This window comes from Akanthomyces muscarius, chromosome 1, assembly GCF_028009165.1.
Source record: "Akanthomyces muscarius strain Ve6 chromosome 1, whole genome shotgun sequence".
NCBI classification, from domain to species: Eukaryota; Fungi; Ascomycota; class Sordariomycetes; order Hypocreales; family Cordycipitaceae; genus Akanthomyces; species Akanthomyces muscarius.
The window spans coordinates 3,886,280-3,903,811 of NC_079241.1; the positions used below are offsets into that span (position 1 = coordinate 3,886,280).

Below are 17,532 nucleotides of genomic sequence, written 5' to 3' on the forward strand. Positions count from 1 at the left end.
CCTCGGCTCGCGACGTATTCTTTCAACTTGACGTGGGGCTCGTAAAGAGACGAATGCGCATGTAACAAGTCCACCATTAGACAGGAATGTTTTTTGATTCATCTGCCATACTATTTGTTGTTTTTCTTCCAAAAAGAGTGTGTACTCTTGTGACAGAGATTATAAAGACACGAATGCTCCTGCAACATGTGCGTAGTTAGAGTATCAACTTCATCCTCCTCCATACCGTTCTTTGTTTTCTTCACAAATGAGTACATCATTATGTCTTGAGCGTTTCCAACTGATGGCAATGCGCGATAATTATCCCTTTGCCGGATGAAGTCGTTCCTCGTTCATTATCTTAGCGGAGCACAAAGCGCCTTTACACGGCTGCCGGTATGGGACAAATAATCATCACTGGCAAGGTAACAGCGTGGACTGGTTGATAATGCAAAAACAATTTGGGTCTGAACTATGGTTGCCAACGTTGTAATAACAAATACATGTAATATGAAAGCGTACATACGCCAATACATGCAATAGCAGAACCCGAATACATAACCACATTCGCTCTTCCTTCACCCCAACGCCGAAAAGCAACTGCTGCTACCTGTAAGAAGCCAAAGCCAGTCGGTAGCCCCTGAAAACTGAGAGCTAAGCTGTGATGATGCGCAGCGAGCCAACTATTTAGTCGTCGTCCATCTCAAATGGGTCGTCACTTTCTTCCTGTTCGTCAGCCATCAACGAATCGTCCTCGTCAACAACGATTGGCCTTCTTGCAGCAGCGGCACGACCAGGACGAGCGCGTGCCGGTGCCCGCTTGGGGCTTGGAGACCCAGACGCTGCCATATCTTCATCCGAATCATCTGCGAGAGCAGATGCCTTCCTCGCCGCGTACACTTTTGCAGCCGGTGAGAGGATAGTTGACTTGCTCGCAGCCTTGGTTTTGCCTGCTGCCTTTGGTTTAGGTTTGGCAGCGGCGGGCTTAGGCTTAGGGCGAGCAATCTTCTTGATCGAAGCATATCCTGCGATGTTCGACGGCGAAGGTTTGTCTTCGTCGGATAAAAGGCTGTCAAGAATATCCTCTTTGCTAACTGTCCGAGCTGGCGGAGATGGCGCAAGCAGATCGTCGTCATCATCGTCAATCTGGAAAGAGCGCGCAGACACTGACTTGGTCAAGGGTGCGGGAGGCAAGCTCTCCTCCTTCGGGGCGGGAGGCAAACTCTCCTCTTTTGGTGCTCCAATACCCTTCACCAAGGAACCGACGTCAACCATATCGTCGTCTTCGTTCTCAGAGCCAGAGTCGACATCAAGCAGGGTTCTAGCCTTGGATGCTGCCACTCTCCTCGCCGGACGAGCCTCTGGCTCTTCAGATTGCGATTGAGAGGCCGAAGCAGTGGCCGAGACGGCCTTTGTGCGCTTTGGAGCAGCCGGCTTCCTGCTAAGAGCTGCAAAGTCATCGTCGGAAAAGTTGTCAGATAGCTCCACAACATCTGCGTCGCGGGTTTCCTTCTTGACTTTGGGCTTGGAGCTGAACATATCAGCGAAGCGCTGGGCACTCTTGGTTTCCACCTTTGGTTTAGCCGCAGCAGCTTTACCCTTGGCTCGGCCCTTCTTTTCAGGCTCATACGTATCATCGTCCTTGGCTTTGCGGTTCTTGCCAGCACCTATCTTCTTCGAAACGCGGCGGCCTAGTCGCCGAATCTTGGTCTTGATCTCGGCGTCAATGGCGATCTGCTTATCCCACTCAGCCATGAATTCGTCAAGGTCCTCACACCAGAGGTCCTTTTCGCTCTTCGCCTGAAGCTCATCATGCTCTGCCTTCTTCCTAGCAATAGCTTCGAGGAGCTTCTCCAAACGCTCGGCAGTCAAAGACCAGATTGCCATGGATAAAAGGTAGTCGTAGTCTCGTGCACCCGAGTCTTGTGCTTCAGAAGAGTCGCCTTCGGCATCGGATTCGTGGCCGAGCTCTTCCTCATCTGCCTTGGCACCGGTCTTCTTGGGTGGAAAAGCCTCATACTTGCGTTCGCGCAATTCCGTGACCAAGACCTGTTTCCTTTTCTTGCCAACGACCAGTACACCACTGATGATTTCTTGGATGAATCGAGCCTGATTCTTGAGCTTGCGATAATCACGATGGTAAACATTCAGCCAGTACTTCTTTCGCTCCAAGTACATGTCGAGTCGGTATTGGTAGAATTCTTCCATGATGTCTTCAACCTTTTCGTACTTGCGAATGCGACCTTGTATGTCAAAGGCAACGAGGTTAGAGGTGGCAACCTGCTTTTGTAGCTTAAAACGCTCCAGGAGCCCTTCTTCAAGAACCTTGTCGATGTACTTCTCATCAACCATGATCTCAAAGTGCACCGTGTTGTGGTCGTTGAATTCTTTGTAATCCTTGATCCAGGCAGGCCCTTCCAAGCCACCAATGACCTTTTCCAACTTGGCCTTGAAATCATCGGTCCACATTCTGATGGGAAGCTCGGTGATTACCACTTCGTTCGGGTTCTGGTCATTCTGGTATGCGATACCGTTGAACTTGTAACGATCGGGACCAGCAGCCTCTGGAGTACCCTTCCACCCGCGAAACCAGGGCATCATAGGCTCAAAGGGTTGCTCTTCGTCGTCTTCGAGGCTCACACGACCCATGCGGCGCTTCAGATTCTTGACGATATCCGTGGGGTGATAGTTTGGAATCGAGGTACTCCAACCAGTACCGATACCATCAGCACCGTTGACAAGGATCATGGGAAGAATTGGGGCAAAGACCTCGGGCTCAATGGGCTTCGAATCGTCATACTGATGTTTCAAGTTGGGTTCATCCTCAGCGGGGAAAATTTTTCTCGCAAAGGGAGACAGGCGTGTGAAGATATAACGAGGACTAGCGGCATCGGAACCACCAGCAAGACGAGAACCGAACATACCACTGGGTTCCAAGAGATTGATGTTGTTGGAACCAACGAAAGTCTGCGCAAGGTTGACAATGGTTTGCTGAAGCGACTGTTCACCATGGTGGTAGGCAGACTGTTCAGAGACGTAACCTGCCAGTTCAACAACCTTCTTGTCTTTGGTCAAGTTTCTCTTGAAGCAAGAGTACATGACCTTGCGCTGACCAGGCTTTAAGCCGTCTGCGATGGAGGGAATGGATCGCATATTATCAGCCATGCTAAACAAAACCAGCTCCTTGTTGACAAAATCGGTGTATGTGATGGCTTTGGTGCCATGGTCCAGATAAGTGCCAGGAACGAAGTTCCCAAGCCACTCCTTTCGCGCGTCTGCCTTCTTCTTGGAGAAAACGAGGTCGAAAAGCTGAGCTTCGTCAGGCTGCATGATTTCAAATTCCTTGAGATGCTGATCCAGGTTGGTGAAGTAGACCTGGGCATCTTCGTTCGATGAGGAACCCAAACCCTTGAGATACTTTGATTGCCATCTGCTCAATTCATGTTTGTGACCTTCCTTCCATTCGTTGAATTCAGGCTGGGTGAAGAAAGCGTGCTGCTTTGTAGGCTTCTTCGGGTCGGATCCTTGCCAGACCTTCATGATTGGTGTTACAAACTCACGGAAGAAATCTGGAATCTGAAGCAAAGATGGGAACTGAACTTGCAAGAAGTTGATCAAAAGGCCCTTGATATGACTGCCGTCATGATCCTGATCGGCCATGATCATCAGATGGCCGTAACGGAGGGATTTGGTATCAGTGTAGGTCTGCTTGTGCTTGAGACCAAGGAATTGCTTGATGTTTTGAATTTCCTGGTTCTTGGTGATTTGGTCAACGGACGCATCTCGAACGTTGAGAAGCTTGCCTCGCAATGGGAAAACACCAATTCGATCGGGATCGAGAATAGCTCTGCCAGACACAGCTAGACCCTTGGCGGAGTCACCTTCTGTCAAGATCAAGGTGCATTCATGGCCACGTCGCGTGCCTGCCAAGTTGGCTTCGACGAGCTTGCTGTTGTTCACTCGTGAGCGCTTGCTACCGTCACTCTTGGCCATCATCTTGTCCGCTTTCTTTTCGGCAAAGTCCATGATGTTTTGGACGGCTTCAGATTGTCCGATCTTCTTCAAAAACTGGTCACCAAGAACGCATTTACTGCCGAAGAGACTGGCTTTGGTAGTCATCTGCTCTTTAGTTTGTGACGTGAATGCTGGGTTATCAATGAAGCAGTTGATGAAGATGAAGATGTGGTTTCGTAGATGACTTTGCTTCAAAGTATGGCCCTTCTTGCGCTTGTTCAGCGTCTTCAAGAGACTGGCAGTGATCTGGTCTGCAATGTAGTTGACATGGGTTCCACCGCTTGTTGTTGCAATGTTGTTGACGAAGGAGACTTGCTGGAAAGTGCCGTCGGAAACCGCAAAACCAACCTCCCATCGTGGATGCGTCTTCTCCTTGTCAATCTCAACCGTGCAAGTAGGGTTACCGCCCTCCTCGGCGGTTCGTTCCTTTGCAATGGACTTGGCGTACAGATCACAGTAGGCTTTGAATGTGGGGATCTTGATAACCTCTCCGTTGAGGTGGACTTTGATGCCACGTATAGTGCCGGCCATGTCGTAAATTCGGCGATAGAGAAGGCTCTCTAAGTCGTTATCGATGCCGTCGGGCATTCCAAAGCGATTGTAATCGGGCATAAAAGTGATGCGAACAAAGTCGGAGGTTTTGTTGGAAGTGATTTTGGCCTTGCCCATCTTGGACATGTTGTCCGTCCATGTCTGCTTGTACCTTTTGCCATTGCCGGAATCCTGACATTCCAGAGTGAACTGTGTACTGAAAACGTTGCAGAGCTTGGCTCCGTAACCGTTACGACCGCCGACGGTTTTTTTCTCCTCGTCGTCGAAGTTGGAGCCCGCGAGAAGATGACCAAAAATGAGCTCGGGAATATAGATCTGCTCCTTCTCGTGTATCTCAACGGGAATACCTTTGCCATTGTTTTCAACCGAGATTTCGCCAGACTCGCGGTTGATGTTGACTTTGATATAGGTCATGCTGGCGTTGCGCTGCTTGACGTCAGCAGCGTTGACCATAATTTCATCAAAGATTTTGAAGAAACCAGGAACGAAGCTGATACTTTTGTATTCCATGAGTTGGGCCTCCTTGTTGTAAACCCACATTTGCTGCTCGGTCGACTCGACTGAACCAATATATGTATCGGGACGCTTGATGATATGCTCAAGCTGCGTGAGCTTCTGGTACGTATCGGTGGCTGTTTTCTTCTTGCCCGTAGCTTTCGGGGCCGGGTCCAAAACCGTACTGTCGTTCTCGAGCTCTGCCAAGGGCACGCCACCTGATTTCTTGGCTGGGATAGCCTTTTTGGGCTTTTTAGAGCTCGGGGGCGTATTGGAGAAGCCTGTCGAATCGTTGTCGTCGACTTCATCATCGCTGATCACTTTTCGTTTCTTGGCAGGCGCCTTCGTCTGCTTCTTTGGCTTGGGGGCAGCGGGCTTTGCTTTCTGTCCGTCTGCTGTTAGCGATCAAGTCTGCAACGTCCTCGAAGCCGGCGGCAGGCTGTCGGGGCGCAAGAGAACGCACTTTTGGTTCAGGGACATAGCCGTCGGAATCGTTGTCTAGGCTAAACACATCATCATCCATCATGTCGGAGTCCATCGTGAGAACTGTAGTGGCGCGTCGGGCTAATGAGCCGGCGCAAGCGTTGGAGCAAGACTAGACAATTGAGGCGCACATGAAGCGGCGCGATGGTGGTTGAACGGCGCAAAAGTGAATGTCTGACGCTCTTCTTATAAAGAGGGACTGTAGCCAAGTGAAGGCCGATTGAAGGCCAAGTGACACGAGCGAGTATTGGTTGCCCTGCTGGTAGCAACGCAAGAGCCAAGTTTGTTGATTTGGCCTCGAAGTAAATAATGGCCCGTCCCTGTCAATTGACCCTTGGAAGACGCGTTGGATTCGAACGGGTCCAGGTGGAGCGTGTCTTAGTGCCTGAGGCAGCAAGATCGTCTTGATTCCCCACAAGTTAGGCTTGTAAACAACAAAACACTCGGGCTCGCCATGCACAAGGCTGTGAATTTAATCGAAAACAGTGGAAAATACAAACGGGAAATAGTTAATAATAGAAGAAAGCAATTAAATCGCTCATTCAGCACAAAGTGCGCTTCGACTATCTCCGTCACATGCACTTGGTCTCACCCGCCGTGGCTCGGGGCACCCATTGTCCTCGGCGTCCAGAATACGTAGAGACAATGAATTGTCACCGTGGCAGCAGCAGAGGCAACAAAAGCAGTTGAGGCAGCAGCAGCAGCAGCCACAGCAACGGCAGCAATGACAATAAAGGTAACATTCAGAGTAAGATCACCTACGCATTTCGGGCCCCAATGTCCCTGCGCATCCACGAGGGCCACTGTACCTCACCTCGTGCTCAACTTAGTAGATTCACATCAGAATGGGCGGGTTTCATATCGCAGTCTTTACATCTTCTAGGTTCTATGCGCCCAAGAGTTTTCTTTTTGTCTTGGCGCACATCTTTGTTTCAGCTGAAATAATCGAGGCTGAAGCGTGATGGGCCATCGCTGCCCCTGCCACTTTGCCATTAGGCAGCAGCAAGCCATGAAAAATGAACACATCTTCCACAAATGATATGGAGAACTCTCGGTCCATCGTAATATGAATTCTTCGTAAGAAAATAATCACCGAAAAAGCAAGATGAGTGGCATTCAGGTCTCAAGCAAAGCTTTGCGCGACATGCAGAACCAGAGCCTCAGAGATGGCATCATTGGTTGCCTGTTCGGGTCAGCTCTTGGGGATGCGATTGGTCTTTACACCGAGTTTCTCTCTGCAGATAGCTCTACTCGAGTATACCCCTCGAGATCTTTTATACTGTCGCCAAAATCCGAAGCAACAAAACTACATTCCGACGCCCATCGTGATCCGCATCAACCAGGCGAGTGGACAGACGACACCGACCACGCGCTGCTGATATTGCTGTCGTATTTGCACAAGAATGGGCAGGAGGTCTCAGCAGGAGACTTTGCCGTGCGCCTCGACATTTGGGTTCGACAGGGCCTACGAGCTTTGGATACCCTCCCCATGGGCCTCGGCCATACAGTAGGCTCTACAGTCCGGGCGAAAACCTTTCTGGAGGATCCCGAGGCGACCGCTCGGCAGCGCTGGAAGAATTCCGGCTACAAAGCGGCTGCCAACGGTAGTCTAATGAGGACTCACCCTCTCGGCGTAATTTGTCTACAAAAGTCCCTTGAGCAGACATTTAAGACGGCTGCTGATTTCTCAGCCATCACCCATCCCGACCCGAGATGCGTCATATCCTGCGCCATTGGAACCGCACTTGTTCGAGGATTGATTCTCCGCGATATCCGACAGGAGAGCGATATTGATGCGTTAATTGAGAGCGCAGTGTCTTGGCTTGCATCGTACCGGAAGGAGCAGCTAAAAGACGCGGCCCGACAAGATGAGCCAGATCTTGATTTGGCAGAATTGCAGCGACATGCCAAAGTGGAAAAGCTCACAGACTTGGCTCTTGATGAGCCGCGAAAGATTGGCTATGTCTACAAGACGCTTGGATCCGGCGTTCATCTCTTGCGTTTGGCGATGCGCGGAACGGCAAATTTGGCCGCCTCGCTACCGGCTCAAACGGCGGCCTTCGAGCCGCTCATTACAGATTTGATTATGCTCGGCGGAGATGCAGACACAAACGCATGCTTTGCTGGTGCTATCGTGGGTGCATATCTGGGCTTCAAGGCACTGCCGCCTCACTGGCGGGATGGGCTGAGGCACGGCGAGTGGCTGATGGCCAAGGCCGAGGGGTTATGCATGATGCTTGACGTAGTACACGGCACTTATAGCGGTGCGCAGGACACAGATACAGCACCCGACGGCGGGCGAGGCTTTTTGACCGACGCGCAGATGGAGGAAAAGGTCATGCGGCACATGGCAGGGATGGTGCAGCGTCTGGGCGAGGGAGCGGACAAGCGGAAGGGTAGCAGCAGCTGGGGATGGCTCAGCAAGAAGAAGATGCGACGAACGGGGTAGATGCCGGTTTTCTTTACTCGCGTAATTTACAAATACTGACATCATGGCGATCGTCTGCACGTCCTGCGAATGCGACGTCCCTGGATCACATACCACACCACTCTGCTTGCTCCTGACCGACGGGCTGCATCGCTTGACCCATCTGCACTATCACAGCTGTTGTAGCAACCAATAACGAAGTGAAAACCATCGGGCTCACACGTGGGCGCACTTGTAATTTTCTAACAGTGATTGACGGACAGCGAAGCGACACCGCAGATGGCTATACAAGCTGCCCCATCCTGCCATACTTGAGCACGTCTGCCTGCTGCGCGCCTTGGTCAAGCGTTGAAACCATTTAACATTTTGTTTCTGGTGTTGGACAGCATTGGAAAAAGCAGTGCGAAGCATTGTTGGGGGTCAACCAGACGTATTAGCTTGGCCACGTACAAATGTTGTCGTTGCACGACATAGTCGGGGGTAATTGTCAGGGTATTCCGGAGGGGTGTGTGCTCACTGCCTGTACACGTATGGCATGGCGACGCTGCGACCATGCGGATGAGCTCGCTCAGTTCGAGTCATCAGGTAGCAGCACAATCCGGGGAGCCTGCCCACATCTGTACGATAAGCTGTGGTGTTTCGAGGGCACGGCATTCAAGGAGCGGCTTTGCTGTCCCTCCCCAGGATGCACAGCGTCGTCGCTGGTCACCGGACCCTCCTGCATATTCCTCCGACCTGACTGGAAGATAGATACCTTACGGCGCCACGACGTTTTTAATTCTTTTACCCTCTTCACATTCTCTGCCACGCGGTGATGTGGCAGTGACTTGTCTTTGCTGCCTATGCAGTTGTAGAACTTGTGCGACGTCGACCCCCAACTTTATGCTTTCCGAAAACGAAGGAAGAAGAAAAAAAAAGAAAAAAGAAAAAGAAAGATGACACCCGCATAACTGCATCGCGCCCGGCACAGAGACAATACAGAAGGCCCTTTGTCGTCCTGAAACACTTGTTTGCCATCATATCGCAGCCTCCAGCGTCCAGGAAAGGCCTCTGGACATCTAGAGCTTCACGTTTCAGAGCCAGCGCTTGTGTGTTTCTACCTATTCTCCCTCCCACCTCCCGCGGACCATCGAAGGACGCACCCGGGCTATTCTGACAAGATGCACAGCATTCTGTCAATCAGTGGTGGAGAATTGTGTGCTCGGCGCAGGCCACGGCCTTGCAACCACAAGCTGACTCCCCTTCACTCCAGCCGCCAGCATGCCTGAAGCATTGCAATTGGCTGCTGCGGCTGTTGTACAACCTCGGTGGCGTCGCAAGGAGCAGGATGACTTGTGTGCATACTACTATCGAAATGAGAACTATATAGGTGCCCCTCACCAAGATGTCACAAAAAACCGCTCCTTGCACGCCGTACCGTGTCTACGCCTTGGCCCCAGTTTCTGGTCTTGAGCGACTCCCAGGCGCAGCAATCCGGCAGGCAGAGGTTGGCCAAGCTGCTCTCAAGTTGGGCGCTGCCTAACTGAAGGGAAGACTGCTGTTCTCTACCATTCGGGAGGCCTGCTGAAAAAAAAAACACATGACGGCTGCTGAAATGGGAGAGTAGCTGAAGAGGCCCCCCCCCCCTGGCTAATTGGAGCGTCGCTTTCAACCGGCGCTTACACTGCCCTCGCCACGCTTCCTAATATTATTTTCAGCAGCCTTTCATGTCCATTCGGAAACTCCCGAAGCCCGTTCCAACGGTATAGAAACAAACCCTTCCTTTGTATAGGGCCTTCATAGGGTGTTTATGCGGCTACCCGTTGCCGACGACGGCTCAGGCTACCTCTCGACACCCAAAGCGCTCACACCCCCTGCAGCAGGTACGGTTCTGTCCAAACAGACCCCAAGTTTCCCTGTTTGGCGCTTTGCCTTCCGTCATTTGCTACCTGTGACGCCCCTTTGCTAATGACAATTCGCAGGTCTGCCGTCTCGGGGCCCCCACCCCCCGAGCTGTGTCTTGGCTAGCCATCTCGTCTTTCCTGCTGTACGCTGTCAAATGACGGTCTTACTTTTCGCTTAGCAGGGCTGCCACGGCTTTCCAAAACTAGTTAATTAAGACGCCTTTCTGGGTGGTGGCCCAATCCTCGAACCCAGGTAGAGCACTGAATCACTGTTACTCCAGCTCCCTCGCAGCCCAAAGTTCCTCTCCTGCCCGCATTACGGAGGTGAAGGCCCCCCAGGCTGCACACGTCCTCCCTGTCTCCTACTGGCCTGCCACAACACGATAGAGTGCGACCATTGTTGACATATGTGTATTTGCTGCCCAATATTTAACCCCCGAACAGAACCCCAGATCGCGAGGCTGCCGTCCGTTTCCCTCCCTCCCATCGCTCCAACAGTTCCCTTACCAAGCCGCACGAGACAGCAATCTGCAAGCTTTCAAAAAAAAAAAAAACATCCTGAGCCGGCCTTAATATCAAGGTAATTACAGCCTCCACTCAAGTCTGCAACATATACTGATGAAGCAAAGCGGAGTGTCTAGCCGCTGGCGCAAACACCCACTGGGGCTCTTGTTCCATCTTCCCGTCACCGGAACACCGTGATTACCACGGGGTGGTGGTAAACCACCAAATTAAAACGACAGAACAGAGTATGTTTGGAATTTGTTCACAATCGAGAGACAGTTATTAACCTTCTGGCGTCCGCAGTTCGAGTGGTGTTGGACTCTGCATCACCCTTCCTCCATCGCTCATTGCGCTTCAACTATCCGCGACTCCTTCGACTTGTCGTGACACGCTCCTTTGAACTGGACTCATGTTAGTCGCCACCAGTTGACACCACTGGTAAACTCATTCCGACGTTCTCTCCAACAATTCCGACACCTTCACTATCCTTTTACCTCCCTCGCTACCCAAGCCTCTGTGTCCGAAGTGCACAAGTGTGACAGAAATATGTCTACTATGCTTCAGATCAGAGATCTCCTGAACCCAGTGACACCGGAACCGTCGGATGCTTCCTCAGATGAGGCCTGCATGCAGATGTCGCCTGGACGGATCGCCGCGGGTAGCGTCTCTGTCAGACACCCAGTACGGCCGCGGGAGTGGTCCTCTAAGCCAGGGAAGCAAAGAGGACCTGTCAACTTCATGCCCTTTGAGGAGGGACTGAGCCCGGCTGTGGTTCAACAGATTGTACAGTTCCAAGTACGGCCCTTTGGACAGATCCGACAATCTTGCGAACACATTCCATACAACAGCTCGAAGAAAGACTTTTTCGGAAAGACGGGCCGCGAGAGTATAGATGGTAAGTAACGATCTGATCAAAATCCACAGAAAATATGCTCACCGCATCTAGTGCTCAAGTATGAATTCCGCCGGCAAGATGGAGAAAATCCAGGAGACTTCACGGTCATGTGGGATTACGATGTTGGGCTGGTCAGAATTACCCCTTTCTTTAAATGCCTGGGGTACGCCAAGGTAAGTACCTTTCTGGGCGACGATGACGATAGTGCTGCCCGACACTGACTCACTGGTTGAAGACCAAGCCTTCACAGATGCTTGACAAGAATCCGGGGCTGAGAGACATCACGCCGAGTATCACAGGAGGAGCGGTTTCAGCACAAGGTATGACAGCACAGACCGTGTTTGCTCGTTAATCTGGACAAGATCGCTGACCATGTGACCGCAATATAGGGTACTGGATGCCCTTTAAATGCGCCAGGGCCGTATGCGCCACCTTTTGCTTTCCCATCGCCGCTGCCCTCATCCCACTCTTCGGACCGACATTTCCATCAGAGTGTCGTGTGCCTGGTAGCGCTGGCTACAGGGACATGACCATCGATCCTCGGATAATCGAGGAGGCGAAGCGGGACGCTCAAGCCTCACGCTCGATGCGCATGGAACCGAGCTCTTCATTTGCTTCTCGGCCCGCTGCAGCACCGAAGCACCGCCATGTTCTTGAGCCTCGGCCTGACCAGCGGTCGTACGAGAGAAGACCCCCCGGACTCGAGTGCGAGAGGTTGATGCAGCCGAGCCCGCAGCGCACCCCGTCGTCGTGGAAAGCGGTAAACGCGGTCGCGTCGCCCATCACGCCCCCCCGATCCGCGAACAGCCAACGGCCCCTCATCTCTGGTAACATGGATAGATTCCGGAGTCACCAGTTTGTCGAGGATGGCCGGCACGGGCTGGTGCTTGCCGCCGCGGGGGATGACTCTCCCGAGCGACGTCACGCGCACCAGCGCGAGTTTCACGGGCGGGACTACCCGAACACACCGGTCCGCCCGCATCTCCACGCGGTCGCCGATGCGTACGGGATCAAGCGAAGGTACGTTTCACCGGTCATCGTGGACTTTAGCGGCCACACAGGCGATCGTGATGTGAGGCCAGTGTCGAGGGGTGAGACGAGCCCCCGCAAGCGCACTCAGAGGGACGGCTCGAGGAGGATAGAGGACTACCATGCCGCGAGCGCGCTGGTAGGCCTACAGGGAGACAGCCATGTCCGCTCACGCGGGTAGAGACATGAAAGCACCTGCTTGCATGATGAGGTACACTTGGGATAGACGGTGCTCTAAGGCGTTCTGGAAACGGACTGGGAACGGATACGGAATGGAAAGGGATAGAGACTTTGCTTTATTTCTTGCATCTGCAGCCTTGACTGCTTGGACTTGTTCGGGGGATTGGGGTTGCTATTTTTAACTCACTTTCAACCAGAGTTTCACCATGTTTAGCATACATCATAGCTATTGGGATTTAGGTTGCGATCAATTGCTTACTGAACTTTGCTCAGGTTTTATTCTAAAAAGAAAAGTACTTCATAATGTGATTGCTTTTCTTAAATCCGATATCTCATGCCCCATTCACGTAAGTAACAAAAAAGAAATCATAGCTCATAACGGCAAGGCTCTCTACGGCCTGCCCTTTTCCCTCGCCTTTTGCTCCTTGAACTTGACGATCCACTCGTCCGCCCTGTCCGTCGGCAGGACAAAGATGCGCACCACCTGGTCCACGACCTCGACCTTGCCCGTGCTCAACACCTTGAGCAAAGACGCCTTCTTGCCCATCTTGAGCAGCCCGCCGTCCTTGGTCTCAACGTAGCACGACACGTTTGGCACGCGGTAGACGCCGTCCTTGTCCCACGGCAGCGGGAAGATGTAGTCGAGGTGGTCCTCAAGCGAGTGCGTCTCCTCAAACGACTTGACAAAGTCCGTCTCAAAGTGCACCGGGTACAGCAGCAGCGCCGGAAACGCCAGGCGGCTGCGCGGGTCGTCCGGGTCCGGCACCAGCTGCACGCGCGCGTCCTCCATCTCGGGCGGCTTGTCCGTCGACCGCGTGGGGATGCCGCGCGCGGCAAGCGCCGCCTTGAGGAGCCTCGCGCGGCGCTGCGCCGTCGCGCGGCGCTCCTCGTCGCGCTGCCGCCTGGCGTCCAGCTGCTGCGCGCGCTTGGCAATGTCGCCGGCGACGGCGCGCAGCGCCTTGTTGTCCGCGTCAAAGGCGAGGCCGCGCGTGCACATGTCGTCGGCCTCGCCGACGCGGTCGACCTTGAGCAGGGCCCGCGCGGCGCGGTAGTAGGCCTTGACGCTGCGCGGGTCGAGGCGCAGCGCCGCCGTGCAGTCCAGCCACGCGGCGCGGTAGTTGTCCAGCTCCAGGTTGCAGGCGGCGCGGTTGCTGTGCAGGGACGCGAGCATGGCGCGCTGCGCAGCAATCTCGTCGGCCGAGTCGACGACGCCCTCGGGGTTCTTGGTCACCTCGCCGGCCGCGCGCTTGCGCTCCTCGGCCGCGAGCACCGCGACGCCCTTGGCGTAGAACTCGCGGGCGTCGATGTAGCCGCGCACCTTGAAGCACTCGTTGCCGCGTTCCTTGAAGTCGGCGCTGTTCTCGAGCGCGGAGCCCTCGTAGTCGAGCGCCTGCAGCGCCGCAATGTCGTCGTTCTCCTCCAGCTCCGTCATGAAGAGCGGCGACTTGTTCAGGTCGGCCAGGATCTCCTCTGTGGTCTTGCCGCTGAGGGCGGCCATGGCGGGCGGCAGTGCGGGCTTGGTGGCCTCGGGTGTGTCAGCTGTCGGGCCTGCGGCCTCATTTTGTGTCGACGACTGCTCTTTGAGGCTCGCGGCATTCATGAGCTGGTCTGTGAGTTCTTCGAGATGCATTTTAGCGGTTGAGGCGGGCTGCAGCCCTGCGATGCCTAGCTGTCAGTCGTATGTGATATGCGGGATTGATTTCCTTGTCCTTGCTGGCAGAAGAAATCGCGAGAATCAACTGATTTGGTATGCTGAATGGGTTTTGCAGAAAGTTTGGAAGAGATCGTTGACGACGAAAATTCTATGGGGTTCTACAAGAACCGCTGCTAAAATTTTTGGTGGCGACGCAAACCACCGCCAAACAACCCGCCCAAGGCGAGCCGTGACAGCACGTTTGTAGCCAAGTCTGGAATAGTAAGTATCGCGATTCTCGATTAACAACAGTTTTCAGAACATCACTCGCATAATTAGGAACCAAAGGTTACGCAATGATTTACAATTACGCCTGTCTAAGCTATGTAACTGCCTGCCTCGTTATATTATGAGGAAAACTTCACCGGTGGTGAAAGAAAGTAAATGAAATACACTTTTTGAATAATGAAAAACGCCGATCCATGTAAAAATCAAATGCTCCGAGATGCATGCGCCGTGGGAATCGTGAGAAAAAAACATATCATGTCCATCAAACGTGAAACAATCCGCAAATAAAACAGCAACACTGCAGTAAAGTAAATCAAAGCAACCAACCACTACAAAACGGTCGTCAACTGCTGGCTAGATCAACTCATTGGACAGGTTCGGACCGGGTTCCCTTACCAGGAACACCCGGGCGAAGAGCTGCCCAATCTCATCAACAACAATGGGGACAAAGACGCGTAATGGCGGGACTTGGCCGTCTGCGAGAATGGGGGTTCAGAGTACACATTTTATGTCTACTCTCTGTCAGCAACTGAAACTTCAGCGGCGACCTGAGTGTATTGGGCTGCACTCTCTTCCGATCGATCAACTCGTGGTCGCGGAACAGAGAAGCACTGGATGGACCCGGCGATAGCGACAAGGACGCTGCCATACCAAGCCAGAGCGGTGCAGTCAATCTTGCTACCAGCGGTATACAGATAGCCTGCAATAGGAGGTGCGATCATGCGGCATGCTGCACCAGCGCTAGCAGCCAGGCCGTTCACCTTGCCTAAAGCACTCCAAGTGGGAACAGCCTCCTTGATGAGGATGAGGAGGAGAGGGTAGAGGGTGATGGAGAGAATGTTTCGCACGGCCAAGCAAGAGTAGATGGCAGGGAAGAGCATGGACTCGGGGACGTAGAGAAGAAAGGGGACAATGGCGTAGATGATGGGGTGGAGCACTGTCACGATGAGGAAGAGTCTGTACACACCAAATCTCTCCGCAGCGAGCGGGAAGATGACTGCTTGGACAAACAGGGCGATGCCTCCGTTGACGGCCATGATGAGACCGACCTGACGAAGTGAGAGACCCAGGCCACCAGGGGAGTAGAAGGGGGAGGAGGTGCCAACCTTGAGCGCGGACACGAGAGTCGAGGCTCTCTCATCTTCGAAGAAGATGGGCATGAGGTGGTCGTAGGTCATGGAGTGGTAGGTGAAGATGGAGAGGGCGATGATGAAGCCGACGACGCGCTTGTTCCACACGGGAACAGAGAAGAGGGACTTCTCTTCAGACTCAATGGCTTCTTGGCGTTGTTCGCTAGTCTCTCGCATGGTTCCGTAAGTCTCTGCGCGTAGGTCGATGGCAGGACGCTTCATGGCATCTGAAGTTTCCATCAGCGGAGTCTCTTCCGAGACGTAGGTGTCCGCAGGGAGCAGAACTCGGGGCTGCATATCAGGGTGGGTTTCCTCAAGGAGGAAGAAGCCCAAGATGATGCTGATGAAAAGCAGAAATGCGCAAAGAAGGTTTGGAAGGAGGTACGGGAAGCGACCGAACAAGCCATCGCGAGGGAACAGTTCGGGCCAAGAGTCAGCGGGATCAGCAAATGTGCCGCCGATGCAAGGACCAATGATGGTACCAATGCTCCAGACAAATGGCATGACAGCAAACGCTTTGGCTATGGAGGGTCAGCCTACGATTTTCCAAAGGCGTTGGGGAAACGGGCAAGGGAGCCTTTGAGTTTGTGGCGTTGGGAGCGGTACTTACGTTCGTGTTCGGGCTTTGTGACAAGTTCACCAACCATGGTCTGGATGACACCAATGTTGCCGTTGAGGAAACCACCAATAGCGCGACCGAGCAAAGCAATCCAAATGTTGGAGGCGAAACCGACCATGACCATGCTAAACATGGTACCTACGCAGCCAAGGATCAAGACGGGCTTGCGGCCGACTCGGTCAGAGAGGCCCCCCCAGTACATGCCCATGACAGCCTCGGCCAGAGAGAAGGCCGAGATGAGGATACCAGAGTAGAAGGAAGCATCTTGTTCGTCACCGAAATTGTATTGCTTGACAAGAGCCCAGGCGTATGGATAGATGGAAGTGAGGGCGATTGGTTCCGCGAGGCGGACAATGGCTAGTGCCATGGTTAGCGCGGGCGTGTGCATAGGTAGGTAGGTAGGTAGAGGGGCGTGGGAATAGTCAAACAGGAAGAGACATACCTAGCAGGAAAAGCTGCAACGCAGGGAAATCATCAGGGTTTCGAAGAGTTGTCTGCTTGGTTAGGGCCATGTCTTGAGAACGCGGCGAAAGCTTACGACAGCCAACACAGGCACCGGAGTCTGAAGAAGTGCGTGTGTTGTTGTGCGTAGAGAAATGTGCTGGGTGTGTGTGGTGTGGTGTGGTGGTAGTGGCGTGTGTGGGTGGGTGGGTGGACGCGAGCGGCAACGTCAGGAGCGGCGAGGAACGGTTGCTCAACGACACGGACGAAGAAAATAGACTCGGGTCGAGATTTTCGAAGAGACTAGAAATAAATTATACCGCAGGAAGAGTTTGCAGTCAACAATGGTAATAATGAAGAGAGAAAAGAAAGGGAGGGAGGGGAAGAAGACCGTGGTGGGAGCGAGCAGAATATGAAGGACTGGCGGCTCAGGCAAACACAGTACCTCACACTGTTGCATCTGGTGGCGTTGCATAAGTCGAGGTTACAGGGGGGGCGAGGCGCTGGAAGGCTCCAGATTCCGGCGCCGGAGCTTCGATAACGGGGCCTTTGTGCTGTTTTCAACTAAAACACCCGTCTTTCAGTGAGACACCAGCGCCATCACGGCCGCTAGCGGGCTCGTGGCAGGCCCGAACTGGCCCCGGCAGGCTGCTTTCAGTGCCTCTTTTAGGCAACTGGCACGCTGGCCTGGCGGCTACCCACTAAAAATTTTGTTCGCTGCTTGCCACCATACTAATTTAGCCCGGCTGGTCTCCTCCGGTCTCTGCTCCGATGTCTTGATTGCGACGACCCGGACCCGACACAGGCACAGGCAAAAGTCGGCAGAGCGCAAATGCATGCACTTTCCGATGCTGCATGTATCAGCATGCTTCGCAGGAACTGGCACGCGCGCCACCTGCAGTTTGACTGACGCTATTCCACAAATGCACGTTTCCAAGCATGCCCTGCATTTACTGAACCAGCCCAGCTGAGGCGCTTA

At 53.3% G+C, this 17,532-nt stretch overlaps 7 protein-coding genes across 7 annotated transcripts; 4 read left to right on the forward strand and 3 right to left on the reverse strand.

Moving 5' to 3' along the window:
- Positions 1-666: 666 nt before the first annotated feature.
- On the reverse strand, positions 667-5,578 carry LMH87_006304 (uncharacterized protein; the record flags this gene model as incomplete). Its single annotated transcript, XM_056204174.1, has 2 exons — positions 667-5,424; positions 5,504-5,578. 2 exons carry the CDS (start codon positions 5,576-5,578, stop codon positions 667-669), a joined length of 4,833 nt encoding a protein of 1,610 aa, XP_056059556.1.
- A 1,050-nt stretch (positions 5,579-6,628) lies between these two features.
- LMH87_006305 (uncharacterized protein) lies at positions 6,629-7,972 on the forward strand (the record flags this gene model as incomplete). Its single annotated transcript, XM_056204175.1, has 3 exons — positions 6,629-7,030; positions 7,132-7,156; positions 7,215-7,972. 3 exons carry the CDS (start codon positions 6,629-6,631, stop codon positions 7,970-7,972), a joined length of 1,185 nt encoding a protein of 394 aa, XP_056059557.1.
- Positions 7,973-8,503: 531 nt separating this feature from the next.
- LMH87_006306 (uncharacterized protein) lies at positions 8,504-9,187 on the forward strand (the record flags this gene model as incomplete). The annotated part of the gene is made up of 4 exons (XM_056204176.1): positions 8,504-8,570; positions 8,702-8,762; positions 8,933-9,039; positions 9,120-9,187. 4 exons carry the CDS (start codon positions 8,504-8,506, stop codon positions 9,185-9,187), a joined length of 303 nt encoding a protein of 100 aa, XP_056059558.1.
- A 553-nt stretch (positions 9,188-9,740) lies between these two features.
- LMH87_006307 (uncharacterized protein) lies at positions 9,741-10,738 on the forward strand (the record flags this gene model as incomplete). Its single annotated transcript, XM_056204177.1, has 6 exons — positions 9,741-9,813; positions 9,913-9,977; positions 10,287-10,414; positions 10,464-10,532; positions 10,578-10,583; positions 10,642-10,738. 6 exons carry the CDS (start codon positions 9,741-9,743, stop codon positions 10,736-10,738), a joined length of 438 nt encoding a protein of 145 aa, XP_056059559.1.
- A 146-nt stretch (positions 10,739-10,884) lies between these two features.
- Positions 10,885-12,746, forward strand: LMH87_006308 (uncharacterized protein; the record flags this gene model as incomplete). Its single annotated transcript, XM_056204178.1, has 5 exons — positions 10,885-11,233; positions 11,285-11,406; positions 11,469-11,553; positions 11,623-12,253; positions 12,716-12,746. 5 exons carry the CDS (start codon positions 10,885-10,887, stop codon positions 12,744-12,746), a joined length of 1,218 nt encoding a protein of 405 aa, XP_056059560.1.
- Positions 12,747-12,833: 87 nt separating this feature from the next.
- On the reverse strand, positions 12,834-14,072 carry LMH87_006309 (uncharacterized protein; the record flags this gene model as incomplete). Its single annotated transcript, XM_056204179.1, has 1 exon — positions 12,834-14,072. One exon carries the CDS (start codon positions 14,070-14,072, stop codon positions 12,834-12,836), a length of 1,239 nt encoding a protein of 412 aa, XP_056059561.1.
- Positions 14,073-14,875: 803 nt separating this feature from the next.
- LMH87_006310 (uncharacterized protein) lies at positions 14,876-17,391 on the reverse strand (the record flags this gene model as incomplete). Its single annotated transcript, XM_056204180.1, has 6 exons — positions 14,876-15,412; positions 15,470-16,014; positions 16,104-16,469; positions 16,555-16,606; positions 16,651-16,674; positions 17,287-17,391. 6 exons carry the CDS (start codon positions 17,389-17,391, stop codon positions 14,876-14,878), a joined length of 1,629 nt encoding a protein of 542 aa, XP_056059562.1.
- Between the last annotated feature and the right edge of the window lie 141 nt (positions 17,392-17,532).